General features: G+C 36.3%; 1 protein-coding gene across 3 annotated transcripts in view; it reads left to right on the top strand.

Moving 5' to 3' along the window:
• Nucleotides 1-132: 132 nt before the first annotated feature.
• CEP135 (centrosomal protein 135) overlaps nt 133-12,743 on the top strand; it is a 31,855-nt gene continuing 19,244 nt past the window's right edge. For 2 of the 3 annotated variants that reach the window (XM_042872129.1, XM_042872131.1), the window contains exons 1-11: nt 133-304; nt 2,010-2,163; nt 3,096-3,286; nt 3,590-3,757; nt 5,388-5,529; nt 6,825-6,909; nt 7,800-7,928; nt 9,533-9,748; nt 10,319-10,384; nt 11,319-11,469; nt 12,432-12,625. In XM_042872129.1, the coding sequence (XP_042728063.1) occupies nt 2,051-2,163; nt 3,096-3,286; nt 3,590-3,757; nt 5,388-5,529; nt 6,825-6,909; nt 7,800-7,928; nt 9,533-9,748; nt 10,319-10,384; nt 11,319-11,469; nt 12,432-12,625 (1,455 nt within the window). In that variant the 5' untranslated portion in view covers nt 133-304; nt 2,010-2,050. The remainder of the gene's footprint in view (nt 305-2,009; nt 2,164-3,095; nt 3,287-3,589; nt 3,758-5,387; nt 5,530-6,824; nt 6,910-7,799; nt 7,929-9,532; nt 9,749-10,318; nt 10,385-11,318; nt 11,470-12,431; nt 12,626-12,743) is intronic. The other variant, XM_042872130.1, reaches the window with a different exon arrangement.

The raw sequence follows: 12,743 nt of genomic DNA, 5'->3' as shown, positions 1-12,743 counted from the left end.
GGCGCGGCGGCAGGCGCGGGCAGCTGTTGGCTGGGCCGGCGGCGCGTACCGCGTTGCTGTGGTGACGGGGCGGAAGTGGTTGCTTCGCCGCGCGCCATTTTCAAACCGGCGGCGGGGCCGGGCCGGGCCGGGGCTCCTGCCGCAGAACCGGCCGCTGCCGATGCGCTCTGACCGCGGAAAGCACGGATTAGCCCGGCTGCCGCTGGGCTCTCGTTCCCTCCGGACTCTGCCGATGCCTAGGTGACACGTCTCGGCGTCTCCTCCGTGGTTTGCCCTGGAAGAATTTACCTTCAGCAGCGTGTCGGTAAGGCTGAGCCGGAGGGAGGCCGGCGAGGAGAGGAGTAAGGGCTGGGCAGGTGGGCGCAGAGCGGGCCGGTGGCCGCGCGGTGTTCGTGTGCCGCTGTGCGCTTACACGGCCTGGTGCCTCGTCGCGCGGCGGCCTGATCCTGCAGCTCGTGCTTTTTGTGTTTGTAAACGCGGTCGCTATCGGAGGCGCGGGATGCTGATTGGGTTGAGCTCAGGCTGTACTGAAGCTGCACTGCCGTTCTTACATGCGTTTTGTATCTCTAGAAAACCCTGTTTTCCTGATGGAGAGGTTATTGAAGGCTTTGTGACGTGATAAACTCAAGGCCTGTTGCTAGAGCTTAGGATGTGAGATTTGTGCTGTGGTTATCTGTAAGGGCTGGCTCTGCAGCTACTGCAGACTACTGTAATGTCTTTCCAATTCCATTCTCCTGTGCGAAAGATTGTACAAAGATTATTGTCCTTAAAGAATCCAGTGTCTGGTAAGCATTCTGAAGCAACAACACACAGCTCTTCTGGTTGTTTTAACTCCTTTACATCTTTTGGACCTACAGCACGAATTACCTAACTCATTTCTTGGACTAATTTTGTTATCAGATGTGGCTCTAGGCGGTGTCAGATAATATTTTCTCCTGTTTAATTAAGGTGATAATAATGAATTGATAGGAATTTCTCAATCTTGAGGAAGGAGAAAGGCGTGACAGTGATTCATCCTAAAAGTTCTTGTCATCTCTTAATCCTAGACTACATTTAGGAATCACATCTCACTTAAATGTTGGTTTCAATGATTTAACAAGATCCTGTATCCATTTCTTGGTTATACTGGAGCACAAACAAGCATGGTTGCTGTAGAAAAGCTTTACTCCCTTACTTGTTGTAAAGCAGTTTTGTTCTTGCCATCACTGTGAAACTCTCTCAAGGAACTAGTAGAAAAATCCTTTTGCTTTCCGAAACATATGCTCTTAAATCAAGCCTGATGAACAAATGCAATTAATTTTTTTAACTCATCTAGTTCTTAAGGAGAAGATGGGCTTAAGAGTTATCACCTTACTTCTTTAGTAAGATGGATCTGTGAGACAAGATTTTGGTACAGTAACACAATCACTGCTGTTCCTAATTCAAGAATGCTTAACATTACTGTAGAAATATAAGTACTGCCTCGTAAATTCTAAAAACAAGATTCAGATATGAAAGATAAAAAGTATACAGGTTTGGTTTTTTTTTTGAACAGTCTGGATTATGAAGGGCGCTACTCTGATGGCTGATTCAAGAAATCGGAATCTACTTCTTTGTCATCTTTATGGAGAGATCTTTTCACAAGGCAGTCTAGAAAGAAAACTCATGTGTTTATACTCTTAAAACTCATGGAATGACTTATGTTGGAAGGGACCTGAAGTTTCACACAGTTCAACCCCGTTATATGCAGGGTTGCCACCCACTAGATCACACTCCCCATCCAACCTGGCCTTGGATGCTTTCTGATATTAGGACATGCTCAGAGATAAACAATTAATTGGCAAAGCAAATATTTAAAAAAATACATGCAAATATGCTGAAAACTTTTTGGTTGCCTTATGATTCTGTTTTAGTTTACCTTATTTTTCAGAATATGCTTATGTATTATACAGTAAATTGCTTTTCCATTACTAGGTTCTGTGTTATTCGTGCTGTAAGGGACAAGTGCCGTAACAGACGATATTTTGCAGGTGTCCTTTCTTCCCTCAGTTTTACAAAGGCTGCACTTACAATGACGACAGCAGCGGAGCGGAAGTTTGTTAACCTCAGGAAATGTCTGGATCAGCTGGGCTACCGGCAGCCCTTGGGAGTGGAGAGTTTACCTTTGGTGGAAAAGCTTTTTAGGTATTCCAAAAGAGATTCTTCATTGATTTCTTGGAAAAAAAAAAAAAAAAAAAAAAAACAACGTTGTATTTGTGTAGTAGGTATTGTTTGATTTTTATTTTATTTTTTTTTAATGTGAGAGAAAAGAGTTAGCCTAAAGATTATTTTCAAACAATCTTATTTCAAGGCTAACATTTGGTTTCAGCATATGATGAAGTGGTTTTGCTTAAGCTGTAAGAACATCTTAAGATTTATTTTAAATTGGTTATATTGTTAAGATAGTCTCTAAGGATCAGGGAAATCAAGGGAATTTTCATCAAGGGAAATCAAGGGAAAATTCAGTTTTCTAACCTTACCAATTAGCCAAAGCAGTTGCTGCTGATAATTAGAAGACGCACTTATAGCTGGTTGTATAATAATCCCCATTCTCTCTACTATACCTGAGCATAAAACATTCACAACTCCCTTGTTTGTTATTCCATTTGGAGAAGTTCAAGTTTGCTGTCTTTGCTGTTGCGCAGGATAATAATAGAAGAACAAACTTTTTTATCACCTTTGTAACGTTTCTGATGTTTCATGGCTTTGATGCAATAGGAACATAATAATTTCCATAGTAATCTAGTTATATCTGACTAAACATGCAAAAAAAATTTGGTTCTAGTAATAGTTAACATCTAATGCAGATAGAAGCGAGTTTATTGAATTATCAGTTGTGAATTTCTCCATATCTTTATTTTGCATATTTGTCCCGTCCTTTCCTATATACTTTTTTTAAGCAAATGATTTCTGTCTTTGCATTTTTCTTACATTAATGTTCTCTTTGTTTTTCTTGCAACTTATGTGTTCTACATTTAACATGGTCTGGTTTTGTTTCTAAGGTTTTAATAAATATTTGAAGCAACGGTTTGAAGGCTGATAACATTGTGATCTTGTCTGTTGGTCCCTGATTCTAGTGACCTTGTTCATACAACAGAGAGCCTGCGCAGTGCAAAGTTATCTGCTGGAAAAATTGAAAAAGAATGCAGCAATTATGATGCTATTATAGAACCGTATAAAACTGAGAATGCAAAACTTACCAGGGAAAATAATGAGCTGCATTTGGAAATATTAAAACTGAAGGAGCAATCTGATCGTCATATCAAAGGTAATATAAAAGTTGTGAGACTTCTTCAAAATTCTTTTGCGTCAAAAGTGTGGACAAATCTGCAGAATCATTTATCTGCAGTTGTACTTATAAGTGGTCATTAATTTTGGTGCCTTTAATTAAGGCTCATGTGAAGATATTCCTTTTGTAATTAAAAGAAATGTATTAGTGCTTATGTGTACATATGTAAACTTACCAGTGGGTATTTGGAAACTTTACGTTGTGGAAAAAGAATATAAGCATCATTTGCATACCTACTTTAGTGAATAAAAAAGATAAAATTGCTCTTTCTCTCCCTTGAAGACTTGAAAGCCAGCTTAAGGAGTGTTGAAAATGAAGCAGTTGACTTGAGATTCCTGAATAACCAGTATGTGCATAAAATTAAACTGCTGGAAAAAGAGAGCAAAGCCAAGACTGAAAAAATTCAGCAGCTTCAAGAGAAGAATCTGCAAGCAGTTGTGCAAACTCCTGGTGAGTGAAAATAATCCCAGGTAATATTTCTCTTGGCTTTTTTCTTTCTTTTTTTGGCTCTTCAGACTATATATATATTTTTTCCATATAGGAAGAGAAATTACTGAAGTAAAATAACACTGTCTAATAGAATGACATTAACTTTTGAAACTTTGGGCTCTGAATTCAGTCTTCCTCTCTGTATGCAAGAAATTTCATCAGTTGTGCTGTGGACCAATTTGTATACAAACTTGAATTCATTAGAGTTAAAGGCTTTATTAAGTTAAAGCATGGCTGAAAGGTGCTGTTGCTCATTGGTTTTTATTTCCATTTTTTAATGCTACTCCTAACCTACTCCTTTTTTTCTAATATATACTTGAGTGTTTTGATAGCTAACTGATGCTATGCAAGTGAGTAATTCAGATTTTTATTAACCAAGATCAAAAAGTGGCAAGATGCAAAGTATGTCTGCAGACAAATAGTCCAACCCTCTGAAAGCTTACACCTTTAAAAGGTATTTTTTTTCTTACTAACTTAAGATGCTGAGGATATTACTGTTGGGTTAATTACTTCTCCCATTTTTTCAATTTTTCTTCATTTTGCTTCAAATTAAGGGTGATAACGGGAAGTGTACTGTAAAATTAATTCTTTCCTTCAAAGTCATTTGATCTTACCCATCTTTTTGGCACCTGAGGGAAATAATGTAGTGGGGTGAAAATAAAAATCATACTTTTTCATACCTTTCTATATTCTATGTTTTTTGCTTCAAAGATGCTGTTACACTTTTGTCTCTCTTCCCTCATACTTAACTACTTGTCCACCACTCTTATAAGATTTTTCCATACTATAGCATCAAAAACTTTACATACATATTTGTTTGATGGAGAGTATTTTTTCCCTCTGTAAAATGTTTTGCTTTCTTTAAATATAGTGCTACTATGCAACCAAATAACCTACTTTGCTCTATGTGTTTATGATACAAATGATAGTAGGATAGAAGGAAAAGGAATACTTGTAAACATCACAGAAGTTTAAGCTAGTCATGAAATGGCTCTTAAATTTGAAAGCAAAATGTTTTTTGTGATCTTTTACCTTACCTTTTTTAGTTGTTTTCATTAACTGCTAGGGGAACAGGGCCAAATAACTGCTGCTTCTGTGTCCTTTCTTTTGCTAGTAAATCTGCTCCTGTCCTTTGCTCCTTAATTCTCCTGTTTTCTGTATTGTTTTCTCTCTCTGTTGCTGAATGCACGTTTGTTTTCTTCAAAGAGGCAAAGGCTTTATTTGTGCCATTATTATTAAGGACTCTTAATGCATTTAGATAGTGTTTAAGCTGAAAGGAAGGTAAATCAGTTACAGCTTCAGCATGTTCAACCTCTAGACTATTTTGAGACTTAAGCACTGGAGCAAATGACTTGTACTAGATTTCGCATATTTCCTGATTTTAAAACTGGACTTCAACAAAACCAATGCTATCTGCAGGAATGATTTCTGGATTGTACAAGTTTTATTAACTTACTTCACTCAGATTAAAATGATGCTTTGTGTCAGTTCAGAAGCAGTGGGATAAATATAGAATCGCACTTTGTATAAAAGGTGAAGACCCTCTTGCTTTAACATCACATAATAGCTGTTTGACTTGGGGCTTTTTCAGGTGGCAGAAAAAGAAACATCCCATTCAGGCGTCAACGCATGCAGATAGACCAGCCTGTCCCACCATCAGCTGTTAGTGCCTACCCAGTGCCTCAGCCAGAGGACCCGTATGTTGCAGACCTTCTTCAGGTGGCTGATAATCGGTAATCTAAAGAATTTTCAATGTTAGGCATTAAATATCTGCTGCTGTGACTTCAGCACCTCCTTCTGCCTTTCAAATTTGCCTGAGGAAAAAGGTTTTATGATGTTTTGAGAACTTTATAGTTCTTAAATAGGATTTTACTTGGTGATTGACCTTGCTGCTTCTGCTGAAATTGCAATGATACTTAATATGCTACTTATATCCTTAAAGGATTTATGTTAAGATTTCTATACAGGATTTACTCTTACGCTGAATGTTAAGTAAGGGATTCTGAAAAAAAACAGAACATAATTTTGTGCAGGGGGAAACTGATCTTTTGTGATTATAGTGGAAGGCTAGCATATTCTCACTTATGTAATACTATTTTTGGCTTGGAAACCTACATTACAAAAGGTTCAATAAAATTTTTCTTATTCTGAATACGCCTGTAAGTGGATTTACTTGTTAAGGTTTTGTTAGTGACGAAGCTGCAGGGGTGGCCTTTGTGAGAGGAGATCAAGGGCTGTCCTGTGCCAGACACAGCTGCCCTCTGCTGGCTCCAAAATGAGCCCACCAATAGCCAGAGCTGAGCCCATCAGCCAAACTAATGGTGCTTCAGTGAAAGTAATAGTTTTTAAAGAACAATATCCTGTTTTTTGCTGGGATGGAATGAGTTTTCATCCTGGTCACTAGTATGGTACTGTCTTCTGGATTTAGGATGAGAACAGTGTCAGTAACACCATTGGTGCTTACACAGAGCCAAGGACGTATCAGCTTTCTCTGCTGCCCTGCCAGTGAGGAGCTGGGAGGGGACAGCACTAAGATAGCTGATCCAGACTGGCCAAAGGGATATCCCATACCCTTTGGTGACATGCTGAACAATAAAGCTAGGGGAGTTGGCTGTGGGGGGCAACTTCTTGAGGATAGGAGGTAGAATAGAGGGGAATGAAAGGGTGAGGTTGAGCCTAGGAAATGGAGGTGGGTGGAAGATGGTCTTGAGTTGTCTTTGTTTCTTATCTGTTTCTTATCATCCTACTCAATTGTTAACAAATTAATCTTCCTCAAGTCTTTATCCCACTGTCTTTTTCAGGAGATGGAGTGAGAGGATAAGTGAAGGTCTGACAGCCAGGCAAGATTGGCCTGCCACAATATCTCAAACTAATATAGCTTCTATATTAATATTTTGTATCAGCAAAACAGTTTTCTTTTTGGTAAAATATTTCCATTCGAGAGCAAGGAGAAAATAACAGTATTGAATTATTGTGCATGGAGGGATCATTCATGAATCTAGATAAACAGGATATTGCTATGTTTCAGAATACAAGAACTTCAGTCAGAAGTGACACAGTTACAGGAAAAACTAGAGATATCAGAAAACGGAAAGAAGAATTACAGCAAGCAGGTATGTTTACATTTGTTTCACTATTTTATTTTCTTTCTTTGTTTTAATTATTTGTAATAGCCTTGATTATAATTTTATTTTTATTTTAACCTTGTAGGTGTTATAAAATACTATTATTTTATTTTTATTTTAACCATTGTAGGTTTTATAAAATATAATTATTCTAATTCTTTCTTTCTTCTATGCTGTTTTGAATTTGTAGCTTTGAAGACAGCAGCAATATTAAAATGCTACCCCACCTCCTTTGCTTATAGATTTGTCTACATAAAAGTTACACTAAATAAACTGTAGTTGATGATTATAAGCTCAATTTTTTGTACATTTAGGGTTTTTTAGTGTAGAAATATCCACCGGTTAAAATTAATTTGATCTACGGCTACATTAGGATAATTTTTTTATTGTTTGGACTGGTTATATTTCATTTTATTTTACAGAGGTTAATTCATGGACAGCAGATCTTACAGCTCTTTAATTAGATTGGATCAAAAAGGCAATACAATCTGTATAAATGAGGGAATTGCATCAGGTGTTTGTATCTTGATGGATCTTTCAATATCTGAGGAGTAGTGGGACCCAACCCCAACATCATTTTTTCAGTCACATCTTGGTGAATTAAGTTCTTTGGTTGCTCTCCAAGAAAATAATCTGCTAGAACTTGTTCCATTTTGTTGGTGGTGGTTCTTTTTTCTCCCATAAATTTTATTTGTTTAGTTTCATTTCAGAGAAATCGCTTTGTTCAGAAAAATGCAGAATTCAAGAAAATTGAATACTAAATTTAAAAATTTAATTGTTAGAGACATCTCTTCTTACTGAGCGTTGCATAGGGGCATATCAGAACAAAGGTACTGTTAAATGCTATAGAAGATGATGAAGGTTTTTTTTCTTCGAAGGTTGAGCTTAGAGACAAAGAAATAGAACGCCTAATGCTAGCATTGGATGGTGGTCGTTCTCATGAAGTTGTATCTCTGGAATCAAGAAGTAAAAGTAATGAGAAACTTATTGCTCAATTAAATTTGCAGGTAATGAATGAATTGCTGTTCATTAGTCAAAATGAGAAATACTAGCAATTAAAAAAAACAATCCACAAACAACTTTTAGATCTTCTTTCAAAAAGAAATTTCAGTATTAGATAAAAATCAACAAATTTAACTTGGCTTTTTAGGTGGTAGAGTTTCTTGTCTAAATAAATTTTTTAACAGCCTGTTTTTTGGGAAGAATGTAATGTATGCACATCTGTGTATACTATTCAGGAAATTTCTGCATACAGTGTTTTGACTGAGTTTGAAATTAATTTTATTTTAAAAATGTATATATGTACATTCTATTTATGTCTTTGCAACAAACTCTGGTATATATACTTACCAAGAGGTCTGCAGGTAATCGCATCAGATAGTGGGAAATTCTCTTAATTCCAATGGTCCTCACCTTTATTGCAACACAGACTTGCAATAAAAGAATAAGCTTAGGAATAAAGATGCTGAGTTTACTGCACATGTTTGCATGCATACATTATTGGTCTCAGATTTCTGAATCTAATATAAGGCAGAGTGGAGTACAGATGAAGTATAGTCTATCTCTGAATTTATACTACCTATTTACCATTTGGTTACTGATGGTGTGTCATATACAGGGTCACAGAGAGCCAGGCTGCAGAGCTCATTAGCTTAGGTTCAGTGATGCAAAAATATGGTATGAGCTATGACTTGGAAGCAGTACTGCTGTTTTCAGTGATCCGGAATTAGTAAGTTGTGCTGAAGATAAATTGATTATACAAAGTGAGCCCAGGCTTCTATACTATATTTTCAGAGCTGCATAAGGCAGATTTGGGGCATAAGGCAGATCAAAGCTATTTATTCAGGCTTAGTGCCAATCTACCACTTTTAATCTCTGACAGTAAATGGATCGATTCTATATAGTAGCATTTACAACCATGAAAAGACCTAGACTGTGTTCTGTGCCTAGAACTGAACTTTCTGGAGTACTGAGGAAAGTTATGTGGAGATGGAAGTGCAGCACCTCTGATAGGTTGAGATGGTTTTTTTTTCTTCCTACTCTGCCTCTTTTAACTACACTTGCATAGAATAGCATAATGGTAAAAACAGTGTGTCTAGAACAGGATTTCTGGAATGTTTTGTTCGAGATGCTGATGTGTTGAAAGCAAGATAGATCTTGGGAAAGTGATCTGTAAAGCTTCCTTTTCTGTGAATGAGTTAACTGAATCCAAGCCTAGCAAATATACTGGATAGATAGATGGAAGGAACTGTCTTCAAGTCTTGTGAAATCTGGGGAAACACAGAGTGCACTGAGTTTACTGGACTGGTGCCCAAGGCAGGTTTCTGTACAGATATCTGCTTTTCAGTACTTTGTTTTCAGGATAAACCTTGGATTTTTGAGCCTATGTAAAGATCAGTGTAGTAATGAATTCTTTCACCATGTACATTCCTAAAAATAATATTTTTGCACGTTGATACTGTTTTCTAAGAACAGGAAGTCTAGACATTATTAACAGGATATAACTTTTAATATGGAGATATAGAGATAGCAGACACTCCTCCTCATCTTCTAAAATATACTACCTAATTAAATAATATATATTAAAGTTGTAATGAAAAATATCTTTTAGGTTGAATATCTTCAGCAATCAAACAAAGAACTTGAAAATCGCATTCAAGACCTGTTGGACACAAAAAAAAATGTGACTAGTGAGGTAGTGCACTTAAGCAATAAAAATGAAGAACTCTGTCAAGAACTGAATGAAATAGACCATTTGGCACAGCAGTTGGAGAGACATAAGGAAATTGTGCTTGAAACTGCAGATAAAGAAATAGGAGAAGCAAAGGTAATCACTAGTGTTTTATGGGTAGGATCTTCTAAGCTCTTAGGTGAAATTTCTCTAATTTGCCTCAATTTTGGCTTTTTTAGCTGCAACAGGATACCTATAGGAGCACTGAAAATATTTTTTCTGGTTTACTTAGTCATATACAGAATTTCTCACTAAAAGATTAATTACAGCAGTTATGTCTTACTGCTGTGTTAGGTGAGATGAATTCAGTTAAGAAGCAGTCTGTCTTCCTTCTTCTGTTAGCTCAGTATAAAATTCAGAGCTATTTATACTGTTGATACGTAATAGATGTTTGCAACAGTGAGGAGTGTATGGATAGTTTTTTTATGAGGAGTCATGGAGTGATTCATTTAGTTGTTCTGTTCAAAATGAGTGTTTATGGTTCAAGTGTTATGCACATTCAATTAATAGGAGCTTCAATGAATGTGTGAATCTAAAATTTTGCCTTTACAAGGAGCTAATTATACTTCGTTTCTTAAAAAAAATCCAATTTCCTTAATTTTTATAACAAAGGAATTGGTGTTTTGAATACGTAACTTTAAAAATAAAGTTTGTTTTGGTTGACAGAAGGAAATTGAAAGAAAGGACAATGAAATACAGGATCTTGAAGACACAATAACGAGGCTTAAATCAGTAAGTAAAAATTCTTCCAGTTTAAGTCTTCTTTCGTAATACTTTTATCATACTGTCGTTGACATTTCTTTCATAAAAATCAGCATTGCTTTTTATTATTTATTGTTTTTTAAATGGAACTTCTGCAGTGTCTCAAAATTCTATCAAACTAGTGTAATACATGTAAGAGCTGAGGAAGCTACACAATGTGAAAATAAGTGGAGAGAAATTTCTGTAGGCAGCATGCTTTACTATCCTTACTATAAATTTTGTTGTTATTCTTGCTATTGGAAATTTAATTGCCATGACATGACCGTTTTTACTAAAATTTAATAATGATATCCAAGGAGGTTTTAATATAGGATCTACTTTGTCTCTTAATACATGAATAACTACACACTACTAATCAGAAACAAAGCTTAACAGCGCAGGTGAAAGATGTCAGTATAACATATTCCTGAAACATCTATTTTCAGTGTGTAATAAATTGTGTACTGGTTGCATGCAGTGTCTTGTTTTTAGTGTTTGTAGTGAACTTGAAAACATGAAAATATTTTCAGAGCACCAAATTATAAATGCCAGCTGCATTAAATAGCTGCAGGATTAAGTTGATTGAGATACAGCATTGTGATCTAGTTTTAACACCAATAATATTACTGAGTTCCATTTAAAAATATTTATTGATTTAGTTACTACTTTTTCTTATGTTTACATCTTACTGTACTTCTGGTTTGGTTTCTTGGAGTAGCAGCTGAATTAAGCAAGCGTGAGTCTTGCTTGTTTCACTGCTGATTGCAAACTGTGTCAGGAGCAATGCTTAAATCAAATCAGTAAGAATTGTTGCCTAAAGGGAACAATATTCAGTTAAAACAAATGTTACATAAAACATCAGGATTACTTTTCTTCCCATGTCTCCATTGGCACTTCTAAATTTTTGTAATATTTTTTACTTCAGGAGCTGTGCTCATGTCGTCGTCAGAATGAGAGATTGAGTGAAGAACTCTTTGGAAAAGCAGATGATAAAGCGAATCTCGAACTACTGCTAAACCAGCTTGAACAAGAGAAACAGAGGCTGACAGAAAAAACAGAGAACTTTGAAATAAAAGGTAAATGATAAAATGTAGATTCCTTTAATTTTTGAAGTAGAATGTCTTATATATTTAAGACATAATTAATAACACTGCAGGACTAAAAGCACTAATAGATAAATGAAAAAAGTAGTCTGTATATCTTCTATCATTAAGTGAAATATTTTATCTCAAAAGCATGTTTGAAAATTCAGCTTTTACAGTTGAAGTGTAGTCCTATGGGACATCCTAATAGTAATAAGGCAGTTTCTTACAAAGTAATTTCTTTTATCCCATACTGTTTTTATTCAGTCTTTCTGAGCAAGTGACTTCAGACTGTTTCTTAAGACCTTTGTCCAGACCTTAAAAACCTCCAAGGGCAGAGATTCCTCAGTCTTGTTAGGCAACTACTTCCAAAATTTATTTATGCTCAGTGTAGAAATGTTTTCTTTCTATTGCTTGTAAAAACAGCTTGATGCTTTCCCTTGTTTACCCACATCTGTGAAGAAACTGGTTCCATCTTGTCTGTAAACTCTTCCTCTTGGTATTTTCTGCAGCTCTTAAGGCCCTCTTGAGCTGTTTTATAGGCTGAACAAACCCTGTTCCCTCAGCTATTCCTCACAGGGCAAGTGTTTTGCTACAAGACTAGTTTGGAGGCCCTTCCTGCACTCACCCAAGTTTATAAAGATCCTTCCTGTACCACAGGGAACAAAACTGGGTACAATATTGTAAATGTGACCTACTAAGCCCTAAGTAAAAGGAAATAATCACATCCCTCGGTCTCCATCTCCACCGATGCAGCCCACACTACTGCTAGGCCTCAACTGGATCCAAAGCACACTGCTGATTCATGTGTAGGCAATAGGTGAACCCGGATCCCTGCATTGTTTTCAGCAGATCCTGTGCCCAGGCAGTTGCTGGATGTTAGTCCATTCCTAATGCAAATGTCTCTGATGAAATTAAGCTTTCTTTGCAGTTCTTTTTTATTTCTCTTTCTGCAGAACGGGAACTTGTCCTAGAAATAGAAAGAATGAGATTAGAATACGGTATAGCTCTAGGAGACAAATCTCCATCTCGTCTAGATGCATTTGTCAAAACTTTAGAAGATGACAGAGATTATTATAAAAGAGAATTAGAGTATCTTCAAAAAATGATAAAACGAAGACCTAGCCCAAGTCGTAGGACTCCAGAGAAGGTAATGTTCCTATTGTCAATACAGGCTGGAAAAATTATGGAGTTACTGTAGATGATTTAAGGAGCTATCAAATATATTTTCAATAGCAATAAATGTTTTTTACTTTTTTACATTGTAT

Source organism: Lagopus leucura, unplaced genomic scaffold, assembly GCF_019238085.1.
Source record: "Lagopus leucura isolate 7727_CA_CO unplaced genomic scaffold, USGS_WTPT01 Super-Scaffold_100004, whole genome shotgun sequence".
Classification (NCBI taxonomy): Eukaryota; Metazoa; Chordata; class Aves; order Galliformes; family Phasianidae; genus Lagopus; species Lagopus leucura.
This window is presented reverse-complemented; position numbering and strand designations above follow the sequence as displayed.